The sequence below is a fragment of the Pteronotus mesoamericanus genome, unplaced genomic scaffold (genome assembly GCF_021234165.1).
Source record: "Pteronotus mesoamericanus isolate MK-2021 breed Mesoamerican mustached bat unplaced genomic scaffold, CSHL_Meso_final scaffold_31, whole genome shotgun sequence".
Taxonomy (NCBI): Eukaryota; Metazoa; Chordata; class Mammalia; order Chiroptera; family Mormoopidae; genus Pteronotus; species Pteronotus mesoamericanus.
The window spans coordinates 34,994,472-35,016,594 of record NW_026555312.1 but is presented as its reverse complement, the minus strand read 5'-3'; the positions used below and the strand labels follow the sequence as shown (position 1 = coordinate 35,016,594).

Here is a 22,123-nt window from a genome sequence, read left to right as displayed (position 1 = left end):
TGATAGGTACTTATTCATTGCCATTTTTCTCCTTTGTACCTGTGTTCTTCTCTCTCTCACTTTTTCTTCACCTTCTTAAAACAGTCCCTTTAGCATGTCTTGCAGTTCTAGTTTGGTGCTGTTGTATTTCAGCCTTCTTTCGTCTGGGAAACCCCTTGTTTCACCTTCTATTTTAAATGGGAGTCTTTTTGGGTAGATTAGTCTTGGTTGCAGGCCTTTGCTGTTCATTACTTGGAGTATTTCTTGCCATTCCTTTATGGCTAATAGTGTTTCAGTTGAGAAATCAACTGGTGGCATTATTAGAGCTCCCTTGTGTGTTACTATTTCTCCCTTGCTGTCTTTAAGATTCTCTTTGTTTTTGGATTTTTCTATTTTATTATGATGTGTTTGGAGTGGGTCTCTCTGGGTTCATCTTGATTGGGATGCTCTGTGCTTCTTTGACTTGCATGACTTTTTGTCTCATCAAGTTAGGGAAGTTTTCTGTCATTACTCTTTCAAACAGGTTTTCTCTACCTTGCTCCTCTTCTTCTCCTTCTGGTACCACAATTACATGGATGTTATTATGTTTCACGTGGCCCAGCAGCTCCTTTTACCCCTCTTCATTCTTTTTGAATCTTTTTCTTTTCGTTGTTCTGTCTGAGGACTTTTTTCTACCTTGTCTTCCAGCTCACAGATTCGATCCTTTGCTTCATGTAACCTGCTTTTAATTACTTCTACTGCGCTCTTCATTTCAGATATTGTATTTTTCATTTCCTCCTCCTTATTGATAGTTACTGTGTTCTTTTTCACGCTGGTGTAATTTGCAGTAAGTTCCTTAAAGCTTCCCTGGAGTTCTTTGTAGTTCTCACTGAGCTCCCTAAGTGTTTCTTTTAAAAAAAAAAATTTATAAATCATGTTTATTCTATTACAGTTGTCTCAATTTTCCCCCCTTTACCTCCTTCCACCCACGTTCTTATAACCATTATTTTGAAATCGATGTCTGATAGTTTGGTTGCCTTAATTTCGTTTAGAGTCTTTTGGGGGATTCCTCCTTTCAGTTTGTGTTCTTTTTTTATCTCCCCATTTTAGGTGACTCTTCTTTTTTCTGCATGTTAGATTTATCTGCTTTGACTCCCTGTCTTCATGGTGTGATTTTCTGTGGCAGGACACCTGTGGGACTCAGCGATGCAGTCTCCTTGACCATCTGAGCTTGATGCTCTTGTGCTGCCCTTTATGCATTTTATGTGGGCTCTCTGCTTGTAACTGGGTTTGGTCATTGTTGGGTCATTCTTTGATGGGCTCTACCCTCTGGATGATTGACTGAAAGTCACTCAGTCCTCCATGTCTTGTATACTGTTGTACAGGTGCTGCCAGAACTAAAACCCAAAAGCCCTGAAAAAAGACCCACACCTGCAAAGATAACCCCCACCCACAATGATACTACCAACAGCCTATGTGCCACTATTAATAAAGTTGTGAAGAAATTAAGACTATTATAAAGGTGTAAAGAAACTAAGATTATTATGAGAGGAAATACAAATATGAGATCACTAACTGAAAGGAGATTTTGTGATGGCAGAGGGCGGGGCAAAAAGAGTAAGGAATAGACACAATGGGAAAGAAATGGGAAAGAAAATAGAATTTATTTCATAACTAAAATAAATTTTATTTTAAGTGGGAGGAAGGAAGGTGGAATGGAGTGAAAGAGTAGCATGTAGTATTAGGTTAATCCAAAATTTAAAGAAAATACATGTATTTGTATGTTACTAATGAGAGAAAAAACAGACAACCACAACAAAAAAATACATAAAATAATATGAACCTAATTGCAGAAAAAGCTCCACCACAGAAATATCAACCAATGAGCTAAGATTTATATAGGTGTGATGGGAATAAGAGGGCAAAAGGAACAAAAGAAGAGCTTAAGAGATGTGAGAGGAAACAAGTTATTTTGAGAGGACAGAGGGAGGACTACTGAGTGCAAGATGAAAACACAGCTAAGATAAAGAAAAGTTAATGTTTAAAACAAAAAACGGGAAGGGCAGGAGGAAGGTAAAATGGGTAGGAGAGGGGAACAGTAAAATTTGAGATTTGAATTACAAAGATAGTCACTATCTAGAGATAGGATCAAAGAACTGTAACAACCACCACCTTATACACAACCTATGAGTAAAGATTGATAGAGGTGGAGAGAGAATAAGGGTATTTCTAACAGGAGAAAGAATGTGAGATGATTAATGACAATCACAAATGGTTTTGAGAGGCTGGAGTGGGGAGCAATAATAATAGCTCAGAATAGAAACAAGTCTTACCAAGAGAGACAATAGAATTTAAAACAAAAATATGAAGGGGGAGGAAGGAGGTAGTATGCAGTAAGAAAGGGGAAGAGCAATATGAGATTTGAAATAAATTATAAAACCTGGTGCCATATTATGCCCAAACTTTGAAGGATATGAAATGAATGTTAAATGGTTTTGCAGGAGAGAAGACAGTTTTGTTGCACCTATTTTCTCTGCTCTGCCGGGTTTAGTAAATCAGAGCCCGATGAGCTGTGTAGCATGTAGTGTCTGTCAAAGAGCCCTATCTGATCCTTTTTTTCCTTGCCCTGAAGAAATGTATGCACCAGAAAACTGCTGGGCCTGGCCTTGCCTCAACGGCAATCCTGCAGGTCGGGGGGGTTGGAGGGGTTGGGTTTGCCTGTCTGTGAAAGGCTCTGGCTGACTCAGAAACTCAAGGCACAAATCTCAGGCATTCAGTTTCTGCCTTGCAGATCCAAGCCTGCTGCTGTCTCACAGGAGTCTTGGCCCGAATTCTCCACTCTGCACTGCTCTCTGCTTGCAAGCAGTGCTGGGTCAGGTCCCTTCAGTGTATTCTCTGCCTCTGAATTTTTGGTGAGCAAAGCTGCTGCTTTTTTCCATTTCAAAAGTATGGTGCTTTAAGAAATGAAGATTCCTGGTTGCAGTTCCTCTCCAGGCATCTCTCACAAGTCTGTGTGCACCTGCCTGAGTCCTTCCTGCAGTGCCAGTTTCTTTCCTCTAGAGCTGCTTTTTCTCTGGGGCTGTTGGTTCACTAGTGTGTCTGTGTGCTTGGCCAGGCAGAACCCTTCCCAACCCCCCAACCACTGCCCCCATTACCCTCCCAACAGCACTGTCAGCTCTGCTGCCACCTTTTGTGCAGGAGGGGGAAAGTTCCCAGACCACATGGCATCTCAGAGACTTGCTGATCTCAGGAATTCAGTCTTCCTGTGTCTGATCAGGCTAGCCAGGAAAGGCGAAAAAAGCCTCGTGTTTCCCAGCACCCGGCATTTTAAAGACTCGACTCAGAAATCCCTGTGCGAGGGAGCGTCAGGCTTTGTTCAAGGTGTGTCAGTGCCTGTCATTCAGTTCTCCAGTCTTTGGCCCCTTTTTCTCCACCATTTTGAAAGGGGGCAGAGGTTTTCCAGCTGCACACAAGCACACAGTGTTTGTTTGCCTGGGGTGAGGGGGTGTCCAGCCCCGACAGCTCACACAGGCTGCTGTATGAGTGGCTCATCTGCCAGCACCTTTGCACAAGCATGTGGCCTTTGTTTATAGTTTGGCTCCAGGGTGTAAGGTTGTCCTGTGGTTTCAGGGGTGCTTTCAATTCAGGTGGCCTCTGCCATTTCTTGCAACCAGTGCTGGGCAACTCCCTTCTGTGGTGGGGGGAGAACCTGGCTCTCGCAGATTGCGGTGTCCCTGGGCTGGGATCTCTCTTGCCTCCCAGTGATTCCTGGCCGGACCCTATTATAGTTGGGCCTACCTGCATATTTGCATTGGTAGTTTGGGCAAAAGTTCCCGGAGAGAGGTAGGGGTGGAGGGGATTGAAACTACAATTATATTTCCTCACCACATTCAGAGTTCTAGTCACACAAAACTAATTTTAAGTAATAATTTGAAGGTCACAACTTGATATTTTCCCCATGAAATCTGTATTTTGAATGCAGGTAGAAAAGATTTTCCTTTTATATGTAATTTATACATAAATAGCCAAATGATTGACACTCATGGGTGAAAATTAGCTCAAAGATACCTACAAAGTTGTATCAGGTTGATTTCCTTTTGTATTTATTTTAAAGCAGTAGTGGATATTCAGACACCAAATCAATATAGAATAGCTTCCTTATACAGTATGAGTACTTTTTTGTGTGCTGTGCCATTCACCCAATACCAATATTGTGTCTTTACGGAAAACATCACACTCCTCAATATTACTACATATTTCCAGCTACATAATCAACTAACATAAGGTTTAAAAAGAACACAAGGCACTGTGGGACTTCAGCAAGCCTTAGCTTTGCTAGTACATAGTTTGGTTACATTTCTGAACAAAGCTTCTTTAAAAGAGTAATTTTCAAAGTTTGTTTAAGCAATATAATTCTTGATCTTATACTGTTAGGATGTAAACAAAGCTCATTGTATATAAAAGATGCCTTATATCACAGAGAGGCTGAAACCTGAGGTGCCCAAAGAAAAGCTAAGCAAGGCTTGCAGTATAAGGTGGAAGATGGCTGTCAGAAATGGTAGGCACCATGATCTACACATCATATACCAAAAGGTCAATCTCTGTTCTCTCAAACACCTGATATTCTAGGTCCTAAATGTCTAAAGATGTTAGTAAAGGACTTTATACTTCCAATTAATGAACTAATTTAAAACTCCAAAGACACAGTGTGTAAAGAAAGAGTAGGCATAAAAATATAATATATAGTAAACATATTTAATGGAAAAATTAAAATGACTACATTTCCTTTCATTGCTAAAACCATGAAAAAAACATTCCTTTTGTAATCAAAGTAATAGTTTTTTAATCATGCAGAAAGGTATTTTTGTTATTACATTCATAAGTAAAAACTATATTTCAAAACAAGTTTATAGACTTCAAAAAGGCCTAGATTTAAAGAGAAAGTGAAATTTATTTAAATACTATTACAGTTGCATATTATGCTGCTGGCAGACTTATATTCACAGTTTATAAAGTAAAAAGTTTATACTTTTAAGTTCAGCTTTGAAACAGATGCATTTTCATTCACTAGTTAGGTCTGTTCTTCTAAAATGGGGAAAGGCAGATAGATATTTTTTAAAGAATAAACTCAACACATCAGCAGCAAATGTCGGTTAAACTAAACTGGAAGCCAATGTTCTGGTAACCACAGTACAGTTAGTTCACCAGCTAAGACTGAAAATTAGAATATAAATTGGAAAGCCTAAGAGATACCTTCATAGAACATACTGTGTGGTACTTTAACAAACAAATATTAAAAACAGAGTTCTCACTTTTATTACTTAAGACACAATTTTGGTCTAGTCAATAATATATATTCAGAGGCATTGAAGGCAAGTCATACCACTATCTGGAGTTATTCGCAAGAACTGTTGAAATGTAGCATTGATCTCTAAGGTGTCTCTTTAAAATCTCTTCTAATGAAACGCTTATAGAATGACATTATCTGCTGAAACATGGGAACCACCAGTTTCATACTTAAATGAAATGCTGAGCAATACAGTCACTGTTCTAATAAATTTTTATTTGGGGAGATGGAGAGAATTCTCAAGATAGACTCATGGCTTAGAAGTAGTTGAACCGTAACAACAGTTTAGAGAGACACCATGAAATCAGCCCAAGGTGTTACACCAGCCAATAACAGGGCTCCAAGAACACAATGAGTTTTGAGATAACTTACTTCAGAGGGAAAAAAGAACAGTTCATGTTAAAGTAAATACTACATAAATTGTATTTTAACTTGGTCTCATCGTTATTTATCTTATAGTCCCTTAATTAACATGCCAACTTTACCAATAAAGCATTTTCCTTCATGTTCTAATTAACACATTTCTTTAACAATTTACAACTAATAACAATCTCCAAGTCTGACCTTGCAATAAATATTCTTGCAACATTATTTTAAAGGCCTAAATTCTAGTTAATAACAGTACCAAAATTTAGTCTAATGTCAAAATTCACAGTACTGCCCAGAAACAGGCAGATCCTGAGGCTCCTGAGAAGGCAGTGCTCATTCTTCGTTTTTCACCTGCAGCATGTGTGGGGATCAGAGTCAAGGTCTACGGACTGGAATCAACAGTGCAGGCTGTTGTACTTTTATTTCAAGCTGAGGTTTTTAAAATACAGGGGTGGGCAAAAGTAGGCTTACAGTTGTGATTATGCTAAACATAGAGTTTATTCTTGTATTATTTATTTGTATTACAACTGTAAATCTACTTTTTTCCGCTCCTGTATATGTGACATATATATGTACAAATACATGTAGATATGGATATATATGCACTTCTTGACGAAAGAATAACAGCAATATATGTGAACCCATTTTTCCAAGTGGATTCTATTTGGTTTTTAAATAATGTTCTTTCCATCAATCTATCTAAGCCCGGACCAACTATGCAGATAGGATGCCCATCCAGAGGAACGGGAACCATTTTCCTCCTCACCTTTAGGGAGTTAAAAAAAAAAAGTATTAATCATTGTCTTTCTCTATTAGGTAATTCCAAAATAAAGTCTCCAGCACAATTAAGTATTATTGGAAAAAAAGAGGAACTTTTTACATTCTTTTACAACACAAGCCTTTACATAACATAGAACCTAAAGCCAACAGATTTATGGTAAATCTCAGAACTAAACCAAAACAATCCAAAAACAACTGTGTTTTAATCATCTAAAAATCAGGCTTACTTAAGTATAATTTACTTAAAATTCAGCCTTTTCAGGTGTGCCACCACCACCCCATGTCAAAGTTCTCTCATGACTTTTTTTAGCCAGCATCCTTGCTACTCCTTCACAACCACTGATTTCTTTTCTATCCTTAGTGTTTTTTTCCTGCAGAAATTCACATAAATAGCATTACATTGCATATAGTCTTTCTGAGTCTTATAATCTTATTTCACTTGCAAAATGCATTCAAGGACCACCCATGTTGTTGTGTGTATCTGTAGTTCATTCTTTTTTACTGCTGAGTAGTATTCAATTGTATGTCTGTGCCAGTTTGTTTCTTCATTTACCAGTGATGGATATCTGAGTTGTTTCTAGCTTTTAGCCATTTAAAATAAAGGTGATATAAACATTTGTGCATGGGTCTAATTTAAAAAATTTGAGAACTAATTCACGTACCATAAAATTCACCCCTTTGAAGTATATAATTCAGGTTTTTAATATGTTCATGAGGTTTGTGTGTTTTGTGTGTGTGTAGACATAGGTTTTCGTTTCTTTTGGATAAATATCTTGGAATGGGACTGTTGTACAGTGAATATATGTGTAGACTTATTTAAAAAAACCACACTTTTCCAAGATGGTTGTATCGTTTGTATTTAATGTTCCATTTTCTCTCTTTATCTTTTTTATGATCAACACAAATCCTGTGTTAAAGTTTAGAAAAATTCTGAGCCTCCAAGATAATTTCAAACAAGGTCTCCTTTATTGTTTTCTTCTTAATACAATTTGTATATTAATATGTATAATTTGGAACTTTCAAAACCTTAGAAAAAAGTGGGCATACTTTTAATTACATGTCCTATTCTTCACTAGTGCTCACCCCTCCAAAAGCAACCATTATTACATTGAGTATGTAGCCTTCTATACACCTGTGTTTTTAGACATATATATAAACACAGGTGGGTCTCATTCAGAGAAGCATTTTCAAAATTTTAAACGAAGAAACTCCTTCTACAGTTTACAAACCAATTTCACTTCTTTTTCTGTCATTGTCTGGTTTTATCCATGTATTAGTTATGAACTGCTATATAATAAATTACTACAAACTTATCAGGTAAAACAGCACACATTTATTGTCTTAGTTTCTGTGAGGCAGGAGACCAGGAATGGCTTAGCTGAGTCCTCTGTCTCAGGGTCTGTCAAAAGTCTACAATCAAGTTATTGGCCAGGGATGGGGTCTCATCTGAAGGAACACTGGAGAAGGATCTGCTTCAAACTGATGGCTGATGGTAGAATTCAGTTCCTTGAATCAATCAAGTATGTAAGTGGAGCAGACAGAGTCTGTTACCAAGACAGAAGTCACAATCTCTTGCAACCTAATCATAGAAGTGACATCTTATCACCTTTGCTGTAGTCCACTGGTAAAAAACAAGTCACTGGTCCAGCCTACTGGCCATTTACGAGGACAGGATTACATAAAGTCATGGCAAAGATGCCTGGAGAGGGAATAATGGGGGCAGCAGGCCTTTTAGAAGTCTGTCTTTCAAAATCTGCAAGGAGAAGAGCTTCTAGAAAGCTGAAGGAAGGGATACTCTTTATTTTAAGATGGACAACTGGGCACTAACTCTGTTTTCTCCCATAAGAGAAGGAGGTGGCTTCCAGGAACAATGAGAGCTAGGTGACTGTAAACACTCCCCTAACAAAATGCAGAGATTGTTGTATATTCATCTGGAATGACTGGTATACTCTTGAGTATAAGTCTTGTGACACAGTAAAAATCAGCTATATTCTCAGATCTGGGAGGACCTTGCTCCGTGCAGTCAATATTGCTGGCAGCTATTCACCTCCTTAGGTAAATAAGAATGAGGGAAAAGCAGTGCTGAGATACAGTGTATTTGCTCTTGCCCTGAGCAATGTTCTTATCTGATAAGATTCTATACACTCTGCAATCAAATCAGGCACTTACAGGGATTTTGCCAGTGTTCACTCTCTTCCTGTTGTTAGATAGAATAGATAGTGAACTAAGGCAGGGAGGAGGAGGGTGTCCTGTCTCACCCATTGATTCAAAGGTCCTAAGCCTGGTTCAGTAAGATTGCCAGGTGTTTCGAACATCATAAGCAGGGACAGAACAGGAGGAGGGGAGTCCTTGAGACTCTGTGCTGAGAAAGGGAGACTCTGAAGCAATTTCACTAAGACAAAGAGTCTTTACTAGCTGAGAAGAAAAGCCTTTCTAGCTGTACATTATTCCCAAGGTTTTGAAGGGGAAGGAGGGGGAATCCAAGAGCTAACTAAAATATATAACCCTTGAACCCCAATAGTCAGCATACTCAGATTAGTTGGATTAGCTGGGTGCCCACTTGTAGCCTGGGCTCTAGTGCATAGAACAAACATACTAATAAACTTGCTAACAACTTTATTTCCTCTACACATGGGGCATTCAGCCTAGCTGGGTGCCTGAGTGCAGCTTAATGCTCGTATGTATTTCATAAATGAACTTGCTGTCTCATTTCCACTATACATGTTTGTCTCTTGGTTGAATAATTCTCTTGTGAGTGAGGCAAGAACTGAGGAACAAGCTTGGGGTCAGGTGCTGACTCAGGTCTCTCCCTGGTAACACTAACCAAAAGAAGAATGACCAGGAGGTAAAAATTGTTAAAGAGGACAGCTACAAGGGGCATTGTTATAGTATTTTCTCTGTACGCTTGAAAATGTCAATAATTCAAATGTTTTAAAACTAAAACACATTCCTTGCCACTGTGGAGTTTCAGGAAGGGCTGGGTGTGTTTAAGATTTGGCTCCACTCATAACCCACCACCATGGCTGAGGAAGGCATTGCTTCTGGAGGTGTAATGGATGTTAATACTGCTTTACAGAGGTGTGGAAGACCCCTCATCCATGATGGCCTAGCACACAGAATTCAGGAAGCTGACAACCGCCTTAGACAAATACGTGTTTCAATCTCAATATGTGGGTTGGAACTGGAACAAAACTGCAGCCGGGGGAAGAAACCGTGAAGTTCACAGTGTTGGTACAAAAGTTCTGAATGGTATTGTTCTACAGGGATCCTAGGAAAAGACGCCAACCTCATATTTGTGTGCTTGTATCAAACTGTGGTGAGCCTAGGTATGGCAAGTTGGTCGAGGCCCAGTGTGATATCAACCTCATATCAACCTAATTACGATGACAAGAAGAAACTAGAGAACTGGCTAGGCCTCTAAAATCGACACAGGGAAAACCCTGTAAAGTAGTTGGTTGCAGTTGTGTCACGCTTAAGGGCTATGGCAGAGTCTCAGGCCAACAATGCCACTGAGGAGTACTTCATATACAAAAAATGAACAAATACACTGGGCTTTTGTTTCTCGAAGAAAAACTACAACTAAAACGAAAATGAAACTATGACTCTTAAGATGTAATTTCAAATCAGGTAACTATAGCAGCTGTATGTGAATCATTTTAAAGGAGTTTATGAAATCACAGTATTAAATCTAATTGACATGAATATCTAAGTGTTAAATATAGGGTAGCTTTAAAGTTATATAAACCTGGAAAAATGGACTGTGTACATGACATGGAAAAAGTGTCAAGCCATGGCTGTTGTCTCTAGACTATTTTTGGGTAGAAGGGGTGAAGAAAGGAGGAAGTATAAGAGGACAAGCCAACATATGTTAAAAAATTAGGATATAAAATAAAACCATGTTCTTTGATCGAAGAGATTATAAATCCAATTTCCAAAGTACTGGAAGCTCAAACTATGAACCCTGAGAAAGAAGACATCTACTAAGAAGAGCTGCTGGTGGCTAACTGGGCCAAAGTTATAACAAAACAAAACAACACCCAAACAGCCTAGCAGCCATTTCTACACAGGCTCCTCTCACACAATCTGACTTTAGGAAGGGGCCTACACTGAATTGCTGGCCTCCTGCTTGCACTGTGTTTCTGTCATTTGAGCCTCCTCTTTTAAGGAAGCGTCTGGAATCCGATTTCAACTAATAGGACTGCGGCTTTCCAACTGGAGCTGGTCAATTGGAAAATTCAATCAACTGCAAGGATTTGGAGTCCTCATGTGCATGAAGACAGACGGATCAGAGACAAGGGGCAGAGCCCTAGCCCGTGTTGGCTCAGTGGATTGAGCCCTGGCCTGCGAACCAAAGGGTCACTGGTTTGATTCCCAATGTAGGGCATATGCCTGGGTCGTAGGCCAGCTCCCAGCAGGGGGTGTGCAAAATGCAACCACACATTGATGTTTCTCTCCCTCTCTTTCTCCGTCTCTTCCCCTCTCTAAAAATAAATAAATAAAATCTTTAAAAAATAAAAAAAGAAAAGAAACCAGGGGCAGGGACTTCTTGTCCAGATAAGCTGAGTCCCGTGTGGCTCTGAGAACACACTCTCCCTTTCCACTGAAGAATGAAGACTGTTTCCCTGGTTGAGCTGAAACTCTGAAGATGTCTCCTAGGAGCACAACAGAGCAGACCAGCAAGGAACAGAGCCAAGTTGTCTAGCAGGAGAGAGGCCTCACCCCCAGGGCTGTCTCACAGCTGCGCTGCATGACAATTGAGCTGTTTTGTACTCAGTAAAGTTTCCTTCTTCACCATATGCCAAAATGGGGATTCCTGTTGGCACTGAATTGTTGCCAATGACCATAGGTTGACAAAACTAAACACTGTTGTATTTTGCTGCATGTTAAAAATTATATAAATGTCCTATAGTGGCTGAACATTGTTAAAAAGTTAGCTTTTCAAATCTAGTTGCAGGTTTACAAATATGGTAGAACTCATCCAAATACAATTAAAATTTATAATCTAAGTCACAGTGTTATAATAAGGATTTTAAGTACACACACAAAATCTCAACCACGACACAATTTTTAATATAAATTATAAAGCACATGTTTTAAAACTTTGCTTCACCTACCTTGAGCAATTGCAGCAAGTTTTCCCTTTTCTTCAGGGCTGAGCTGCAACATAGTATCTATGACAGGAAGAAGCCTTTCTCTTTCACTACCTGGTTTTAGGAAAATGAACTGCAGCAAGACATTCTTCAAGTACTCCAGGTTAGCTAAAGACTTCTCTCTCTCTTGGTTTCTTTCCAGTCTTCTAATTTCACTTTTGAGAAGCTGGTATTAGAGAAACGACTTTAAAAAGAGGGTTTTAGGAGCTTCTGGTTAAACATGGCAGAATGAACAAATGCATTTTTTTCTCTTCCCCCTAAAATGCCCACGAAATGACAATAAAGGAGAGCCTAGGAGAAAAATGTAGATGAGAAATATCAAGAAATTCCAAGATAGGAGAGATGAAATATAAGTGATTCAGTTTAGCTGCTGACCAAGTACCACAGGCAAGAGGAGAGAATGTATCCCACAGATACACAGAAAACTGCCTGCCTCAGAAGTATAGGTTATAATGGAAACGAGATAAAAACTGAAGAGTACGTAAAGTCTATATAGTGGTGCCATGATGCTCCCTCTGCCTTCTACTCTATAGAAACTAAGCCAGCTGGCTCAGGGCTCTGGGCTACTAAACATTGTAAGGACTGCAGGCCAGAGTCTAAAGACAGGGGCTGAAGTGCACATCAGTCCCCACCACTAAACTCTTTCCCTGCCCTGCTCCCAGAACCCCAGGCAGTTAAGATGTACACAGTGAAATTATGTTTACATGATGAACATCAAATAACCAAAACTAAAGTCAAGTAGAGATGGAGTGAAAACTCTGGATTGTAAGACAATCTAAAATACTACCAGAAAAATGGGGCAAAGGATATGAAGATGGCAGGATGTTAAGTCTTTGAGGAAGATTTCTGGGTTCAAACCAAAAAGATACGATGTTTTCATTTTGTCACTTTAGGTTAGACCTGGAAAGTTAGCCAACTCTGTCCTTAAAACCTAGGGTAATTTTAAAAAAGTGACAATAAGGTCTAAGAAATCATGTGAGAATATATATTTGTGGAAATAAAATATTTAAATAGTCACAGGTTCACTGGTGATTTGTTAAATGTGATAATGTTTTGACTACGTGGGAAAATGATTTTATAGAGATGCATACTAAAGTATTTAGTGAACGGATGTCATAATATACTGTAAATAACTGAATAGCTCAGTACTAAAAATTATTTTGACAAGGACAGCTGGTGGCCCTGCATGGTATAGGGCAGAAGCATGTGCTTTTCAGAAAGACAGGAGTATGAATTTTGTTCCACCACTTACCAGCTTCAGTTTTTCTCTCATTCAGTGATTTTGTTAGATAGAACTACAGTCTCAAGGTTTTGGCCATTCTTACTAAATACTGTTCTTGCTAAATGTTAAAATGTAGCACAGCATTTTGCAGACCAGCTGTAAACAATAAACTTGACAGAACCTAACTTGGTAAGTATAGCCAAGTGTAAAGAAGAAATCAACATGTAACTGACCAAATAGCAACTGACCAAATAGCAATATAAGCAATTGAGGCAGAAGATAGTTAGGAATGGGTAAACTCCAGAGGTGCCCTAGGACTAAGACAAAGTACATCGATTCAGAACAGAGACCCTGTTCTAAGACCAGTTCCTCAGAAATGAGAAAACTCTGGAAGTGCCCCAGGACTAGGACTAGGGTCATTGATAGAGGACAAAGACCCTGTTTTAACACTGGTTGTTCCTACTTTCTGGTAAATGCTGAATCACGGTGAATCATGAATGCACCCATGCAGAAGATGCTACATTGACCCCTGCTTCATTATGATACTATTATAATAAATTAGCATTGTGGGACACCTCTCCCCTGGTAGGCAATGAAGGAAAATCATGGGAGACAGCATGCACAGTAGCTTAAAAGTAATACAACTACTTGTACATGTACAATAGAAGCCCACCAAAACTAGCCAGGAAATATCTACCCAGTAAGAACTGAATCCCTCCAGCTACTGAGGGTTAATCTCTGTTTGGATTTGGTCTGTTCCCATGTTCTGTTGAGTGTACTTAATAAATCTGCTCTCTCTCTGCTCTAAACTCTGTGTTCAGTTTAATTCATTGTTTGAGATCCTTAAGAACTGGGTTACCTGTGCCCATCTGCTCAGTTTTTGGCGAGCCACTGCCAGAAGATGCTGGAGTGATAAGCCCCCTTTGCTGCCCCAGTGCCTGGGGATGTCCCCTTTCCATTGCCATCTAGTTGATTGTATGTTTCTATTCCATTTTGGTGAGTCTGATGTTCCCTGATGGAAGGTCAGCTGCTCAATTGTGGGCATGGGTCAGGCAGTTAAAAGCCACAAGGATGCCGGCCACTTGAAGGCACCTGTAATAGGAGTGTTAGTTTTAGCCCCTGCCAGGTGCAAGAAAATGTCCACACACCGGTCAGGCACGCTGTGCAAACTGCAAGACACTGCCCCAACCTGCAGCCAGTCCCTCATAGGCATCGTTTGACCTTCCATAGGGGATATCAGTCACCACCTTGTCTGCGCTATGACTTCCTTTTGCAGTCTCCTTGTCAGGCCCACAGGTAGTCCTTTACGCTTGTCCTCCCCTGATGACTTTTGGCCTTTATACCTGTGCCTGTACCCCGCTTGCCTGTTATGCAGTAAAGGTTCCTGCTGCATTTGTACCCAGAGTATCTATATCCGCGTCACTCATAGTCCTATCACTAAGTACAGTTGCAAGAATGAGCCACTCCCATCTTTGGCATGTATATACGATCACTGCAAAGAACAACATTGGCCAGAACTCCTAACAGGCGCCTGCTGGTCATTTGTTACCAGAAATGGCCACGTGGAACCAGTCTTACCCAATTATTGAATCTGAAACTCTAAAATGGTTTACATGCCTCTGCAGGAGTATTTGAACTTCTCTCAGACTGTCTTCCTTCTATAAGATCCACCTCTAGTATGAAGGGGGGACCTTTAGAAACCTCTTGAGGTCCCCTCTGGGGAAATTTCAGACCCAATTTCTTATAATTTGTTAAAGCTCTGGAAAAATTAGATAGAAGAACGCCCACATGACTTTGTGATTTGGAAAAGGGTCATTGTATAATAAGGTCATCTTAGTACCCCTCTTGGCGGTTTATGGGGCCAGAAACTACCTTGCTAGTAAGAAACCTCCTTTGCTCCAGACCTGAAGGCTTATAGGAAGTTGAGGGTCTCCGCAGATGGAGAATACAGGAATGGATATGTACTCAGGCTACCTGGATAGAGTAGAGTAGTGGGTCTGGGGTCTTTAGGATTATAGGCAATTGCTCAAGGATGCTGGAGTGGTTCCTTCCTTACAGTTTTTTGCAGCCTGGACACTCACTAGGCCCATGAATTATGTGGGGAGTGTCCAGGGAATTTGGAACCTCCAAACTAAACATAGGAAAAGAAACAAAGCTAGACTGTGGTGATCTTTTCAAGTCTTTTAGATTTTTGCCGGCCAGCACTCACTAGGATTTCTTTTGACAGAGACATCTGGTAGGTTGGCAGGATCCCGGGGGATGCCCTGTGGCCCACTAGGACAGTTCCTGAGCCAAGAAAAGAGAGATGTCTTTAGATTGCAAGGGAGTATGTGTTTTTTTTTCCTTCTCCTTAGGATTGCGCAGTCGAGATGGGAACCATACCTTCCATCCCTTCCAAATCACCACTGGGTTGCATTCTTAGCAATTGGGATAAATTTGACCCTAAAATCTTAAAAAGGAAAAGATTAGTTTCTTTTTGTAACACTGCTTGGCCCCAGTATAAATTAGGGGATGGAGAGATGGTCTGAGAACAGGAACAAGAATTATAATACTATACCACAGTTAGATTTATGTTGCCAGAGGGAAGGCAAATGGCCTGACATTCCTTATGTGCAGGCTTATATGGCTCTGTACAGAGATTCCTTGTTTTGCTCTGGACCCACCTGGACAGAGCTTATGGGCCCAAGTGTTGATGAATTAGAAGGTATCCTCCTTCGTTCCTACCTGTCTCTTGGGGGAATTAAGGGGACCCCAGAGTTTGGGAGCCTCTGCTCCTCCCTCAGAAGGATCAACCTCCCCAACCACCTTACTCTACGGCCTACCCTGAGGAAAAACTCAGCCCAGTGGGACATACTAAGAATGGAGCTTCTTATCTATCTCCCTACCACTCCTACACTCTTATCCTTGAGGGAGGTAGCAGGCACTGAAGGCACTATAAGGGTACAAGTGCCCTTCTTTATAACTGATTCACAACAATGTAAAAACAGGCTAGGGAGTTTTTTAGGAGGACCCTTTGCATTACACTTGTAATTTCCAAACTTACTTTAGCCTTCAGCATGGAGGGATTTGTTCATAATTCTGACCACCTTCTGTTCCCCAGATGAGAAACAGCAGGTCTGGGAGGAGGCCCACAAACATGCAGACCACGTGCCCAGCACTAACCAGCCTGCTGCCCAGATCAGGATCCTGACTGGGGATATAATACTCAGGTGGGAATCCGGAGTAGGGATGCAATGATAGATTGTCTACTGGCAGGAATGAGAAACTGCATCAAGAAATGTGTTAATTATGGAAAGATTAGGGAAATCAATCACCCAGGGCAAGGAAGGGGACCTGGCTCCCTTCAGAAAGAGACTACTAGAAGCCTTCTAGAAATATACAAACATGGATCCATACTCCCTGGAGGGTTGAATCTTAATAGAACAGCATTTTATAAGCCAGTCTGTCCCTGATGTTTGCAGGAAGCTTCAGAAATTACAAATGGACCCATAGATGCCCCTAGGCCAGTTCATGGATATGGCCTTTTCGGTCGTTAACAATAGGGATTTGGAGAAAAGAAAACAGGGAAAGAATGAAAGGGCAAGTTGAGCTCTCTGTTCTAGCCTTTATTAGTGCTATTGGTGGAAACCAGCCTCACCAGGGAAGCTCAGGGAGGCCTCAAATGAATCAGGGGTGAAAGGATCAGACCTGTTATAAGTGTAAGCACCCAGGACACTGGACAAAGAATGGCACTCAACCCCCTCCGGGACCATGTCCTCTATGCAAGAACATCAGTTCCAAGGCCTGGCACTGGAAGGTAGACTGCCCCCGTTCCCAGAGTGGAAAGGGGTCATCACCCAAGGCCAGGGCTACTCTTGAGGATTAAGGGTGTCCAGGGAACAGGTTGGCCCTAGGGAACACTCATATTCCCATCTCTACAGAGGCGCCCCGGGTAACTCTGGATGTGACAGGTAAGAAAATCAACTTTCTTGTTGATACTGGGGCCACTTACTCTGTCCTTAACTCTTGCTCTGGATCTCTCTTCTCCAAATCAGCTAAGATAATGGGGGTCGAAGGAAACCTTAAGGCCTACAAACTCCCTATCCCTTGCCAATTTGAGAGTCAAATATTCAAACACTCCGTTTTGATTGTTCCTCCGACCCTATCCCTCTGTTAGGTCAGGACCTTTTAGCCCAAATGGGAACCATCTTGTTGTTTCCTGAAGAGCCATTTGAGTTAAGCAAGGTCACTATAATCAGTAGGAGTCAAAACCAGGAGGAGATCTCAAGTTTGGTTCTGGACGCAGTAAACCTGCTAGCTTGGGAGTCAGGAGTTCCGGGAAGAGCAAAGACTGCATTACCAGTTAAAATCTAGTTAAAGCCCAGGTCAGATTATCCTGACAGGAAGCAGTATCCTATTAAGCAAGAGGCTTTGGAAGGGTGGCAGCCTAGCATAGTTAAACTTATACCACATGGGCTCATAGTTCCTTGTCAGTCCCCCTGCAACACTGCCATCTTACTGGTGATAAAACCCACTGGAGAGTATAGGTTAGTCCAGGATCTAAGGTTAGTCAATAAAGCAGTAGTCCCTTTACATCCAACAGTAGCTAACCCTTATGCCTTGCTCTCGCAGGTACCTGACAATGTTCAGTGGTATTCAGTGTTGGATTTTAAAGAGGCCTTCTTCTGCATCCCTTTGCATCCTGACTCTCAGTATTTGCTTTTTAGTGGACTGATCCAAAGACGCTGATACATCAGCAATACCCTTGGACAGTACTGCTGCAAGGGTTCAGGGACAGTCTGCACCCCTTTACTAGGGTATTAGAAAAGGATCTTAGAGAGCTACAGTTACAAGGTGGAGCTTTTTAACAATATGTAGATGACATACTAATCTGCAGGCCCTCAAAGGAGACTTCCAATAAAAATACCATCCAGACTCTGAATTTCCTAGCTGAAATAGGATATTGGGTATCAAAAAAAGAAGACTCAGATCACCAAACAAAGAGTATATCACTTAAGGTATATTTTGACTCCTGGATCTAGGCAATTATCACAGGAGAGAATTAAAACCATTACTGAGTTAACTCCACCTGCTATAAAACAGCCGCTTAGTTCCTTTTTAGGAATGGCAGGATTCTTTAGGATTTGGACCCCCAATTTTGGACTACTTCCCAAACATCTGTACAAAGGTACTAAAAGGCCAGACACCAAACCCATTATCTGGGAAAAGGAATACGATCAGGCTTTTAATAAAATCAAGCAGGCCCCAGCCTTACTCTTCCCTAATGTAAACAAGCCTTTCTCTCTATACACAGCCTTAGGGGTCTTAGTCCTACAACTAGGGAATGAACCTCAACCAGCTGCATTATTTCTCTAAAAAGCCAGACATTGTAGCAACTGGGTGGCCTCTGTATCTAAGAGCAGTTGCAACCACAGCCATGCTAACCAAGGAATCTGCTCAATTAACTCTCAGAAGTTAGAGTACTTAACTCAACATCAGGTACAAGGAGTTTCATTATAAATGAAAGGACATCTCTGGCTAACAGGAAATGGACTGATCAAATATGAAGCCCTTCTACTGGACAATCCTGAAGTAAGTGTAAAAACCTGTAATACTTTAAATCCAGCCTCTTTAATGACCACAGAACCATCCGCAGATTTGACCCATTCCTGCTCAGATATTATTAATCTTACTCACTCCAGCAGGACTGACTTGCTAGACCAACCCTTAGAAAACCCTGATAAAGAATGGTTCACTGATGGAAGCAGTGTTGCATAGAATGGTTAGCGAAAGGCAGGATATGCATAGTTAGTTTATATAACACCATCGAGGCACGACACCCTTCCACGCTTGACCTTGGCCCAAAAGTCTGAAATTATAGCCTTTACCTGAGCTCTTATCCTACAAGGAAAAAGGGTTAATACCTATACAAACTCCAAATATGCCTTCCTTGTTCTGCACGCTCATGCTGCCATATGGAAAAAAAGGAGGGCTCCTAACTGCTAAGAATTCCCCCATTAATCATGGGCCAGAAATACTAAATCTGTTGGAAGCAGTTAAGCTCCCTGAGCAAGTGGCAGTCATGCATTGCAAAGGCCACCAGAAGGATATGTCCCCTTATCTCCCAGGGAAGTAGGACGGCAGATCAAGAAGCAAGGAAAGGGGCACTAGGGAATGACAAAAAAAATGACCTTATTCTCCCTAAGTGGCTTAGATATCAAGCCCAACTATACATCTGAAGAAATATCTTGGGCTTTGGAGCAAGGAGGTGTCCATGAAGGATGCTGGATATATACTGGCCAGAGGTTCTTCCTTCCCCAGGCCTCCCAGTGGAAATTCTTAAAGGCTCTCTGCATGACTCCTTCTACACTGGGAAGGAAGCTACCATGACAATGGTTAGTAAGTTATTCATAGGCAGGGTAATAGTAACTACCATAAAGAATATTTGCCAGGTTTGTAGTCTTTGTGCCTACAATAACCCTGGGCAAAAGCCACTCCTGCCCCTGCTAATAGAACCTATTCAGCAAAGAGGGACCTATCTGGGAGAGGCCTGGCAGGCTGATTTTACCAGAATGCCTCCATGTAGAGGATAGAAATACTTGCTAGTCCTGATAGATACCGTTACTGGATGAATTGAGGCTCTTCCTACAAGAACAGAGAGGGACGCAGAAGTAGCGAAAGCTCTCCTACAGCACGGGTCCTCAACCCTGGGCTGTGGACCAGGACTGGTCCATGGCCTTTTAGGAACCAGGCTGCACAGCAAGAAGTGAACCTCCTGTCACTGTGGGCGAGGGAGCGAAGAAGTTTCACTCACATTACCGCCTGAGCTCTGCCTCCTGTCCCCTGCCCCCACCCCCTTCATGGAAAAATTATCTTCCTTGAAACCGGTCCCTGGTGCCTAAAAGGTTGGGGACTGCTGCCCTAAAGGAAATAATACCCCATTTTGTCTCCTACGATCCCTACAAAGTGATAATGGGCCATTCTTCACTTCTGGGATCATTCAAGCAGTCTCTGAAGCTCTAGGCATAAAATATTAACTCCACTCCACTTGGAGACTGCAGTCCTCTGGAAAGGTAGAACGGGCAAATCAAACTTTAAAAAGAACATTATCAAAACTTTGTCATCAAACTTTTGAGAACTGGGCTAAGTTGCTGACTACAGCCTTCATGAGAATTAGGGCCTCCCCTAAGGCCAATACTAAGCTCAGAACATTTGAAATGCGATATAGCCAACCCTTTTTAACTCTAGATCTAATATTTGGTACAGAGACCCATCAAGCAATTAAGTATATTATAAACTTAGGGCAAGTGCAGAGAGCTTTACAGGAATATGGAAACAAGGTTTTTACCAGCCCTGAAAGAGAGCTTTCAAACTATCTCCAGGGACTTGGGTACTCCTTAAAACTTGGAAGGAGGGGTCACTAGCAGACCAACTCAACCCTAAATGGAAAGGGCCCTACCAGGTAGTCTTGAGCATCCTTATGGCTATACAACTTCTAGGGGTTGGTAACTGGGTTCATATTTCCAGGGTAAAGCCAGCTCCCACTGATCCAGATCTGGCATAGGACCAGCTGGACTCTCAAAGCCTAGACTATACCTGTGAGCCACTGGAGGATCTCTGGTTTCTGTTCCAAAGGAGGAAGCTCTAAAAGATAAGTAATGATTGATGATGATGTACAAAAATCACCATTGTTCTGGATAGTTACCCTTCTTGGAATCTTTCTATTAGTGCCAGTCTTCTGTATGAAGGCTTGTTTACTTCCTTCTGGGTGGAATCCTATCTATGAGTGTCTGAAATGAAAATCTCTTTGTTGTTTCTATTAACCATTCTCTACTTACTGACACCCTGAATGGGATGAAAATTTTTTAGGAAATGCTTCTTGAACTTTAGCAGTCAGAGAAATCTGGCCCAATGTTGGCTATGTCATTCTAACCCAGAAACTCCTTCCAGCTATAATACTCATATAGAAACCTACCCAATATCTAATGAATCCTTAATTAATGCTTTAAATTTTTCCGCTAGTTACACATGTTCCTCTTTTTCTTTAAGAGACCAATGGGAGCAGAACCCTCTGTGTGCTTCCGTATGACCCCACTAGAATTAAAGTCATTTCATTACTCCAACCTCACTTAAGTGCGACAGGACTATAGTATGCACCCCATGTTATAGTAATACTCATACTGGGGCCATTAACCCAGAGTTCCAGCTCTCTAGAGAACCTTTCTGAGGGAGAAATTTTCAAACCTTTGAATTGGTCACATACAGTATGCTACCTGAATTATGATTCTAACTGCATTCCTAATAGTACCCATATGTGCTTTGACAAAATGCATAATGCAGATATCATCGATACTATAGAATATGTTGGTTGAAAATTCAGCCATCCCCTTCAAGGGGTATTGGCAAAATTTCTACCGTCTCCTGTGGGAGGGGAAGATCAGGGAAATAGCTTAAACCCCCTTAAGGATTGTCCTTCCCCCTTGCCATAAGTCCTTATCAAATATAACTCCACCAATGCCACAGTTATTGCAGCACCCCTGGGCCTTGTCTAGCTGTGTGGAACTCCTAATAACCAGGTAACAGACCATTCAGAATTTCAAGAAGCTATCGCTTATACACAGCTCAGCAACTCTAAACATAGGTGTGACTGTACCTTAGGGACGTTGGCACCTCAAGGCAATACCCAAGGGTTATATAAACATAACCCAGAGTCCTGGAAGTCAGTCTCTCAGCAGGAAAAAGTGAGCTTTTGGTTCAGTAGTAGCTGGAGCTGCTGTTATCATAGCTGCTGCAGCCCCCCGGGGAGGCTTCGCCTACCATGAGGCCACTCTGAGGGAACTCACTAAGATTACAGAAGCAGTCTCCAAAGATATCACTGATACTCCAGGTGGACTATCAAGATCAGTAGACTCAGTAGCAAGTGTAGTCATGGATAACCACCTTGCCCTTGACTATCTTCTAGCAGAACAAGGTGGGATATGTGCTGTTATCAATAAAATATGCTGCACCTAGGTAAATAACTCCAGAATGGTTAAAATATAAGGAAAATTTATGAACAGGCAGAGTGGCTATGTAAATACAACAAACAGGGCCAAGGAATTAGGGATACCCTGACCTCCTGGCTCCCTAGCTTAACATGGCTACTCCTCCTCCTAGGTCCCTTAATAACATTGCTGCTCTTACTACTTTTAGGACCTTTTTGTTTAATTTACTTGTTCAATTTGTATTTTCTAGACTAAAGCAGCTCCACATCAAAATGATGATACTCCAGGGTTTCCAACCAATCCCTAAGGATGATGTTAAAGCTGACCAACATAC

At 41.2% G+C, this 22,123-nt stretch overlaps 1 protein-coding gene and 1 pseudogene across 1 annotated transcript in view; one reads left to right on the top strand and one right to left on the bottom strand.

The window, feature by feature from the left end:
* Nucleotides 1-4,890: 4,890 nt before the first annotated feature.
* Nucleotides 4,891-22,123, bottom strand: part of GCC2 (GRIP and coiled-coil domain containing 2) — a 99,353-nt gene continuing 82,120 nt past the window's right edge. Inside the window, exons 22-23 of the mRNA XM_054592012.1 lie at nt 11,569-11,770; nt 4,891-6,440 (exon numbers count right to left, since the gene is read on the bottom strand). Coding sequence (XP_054447987.1) covers nt 6,370-6,440; nt 11,569-11,770 — 273 coding nt within the window. The 3' untranslated portion in view covers nt 4,891-6,369. The remainder of the gene's footprint in view (nt 6,441-11,568; nt 11,771-22,123) is intronic.
* LOC129085605 (40S ribosomal protein S12-like) lies at nt 9,474-10,283 on the top strand (annotated as a pseudogene).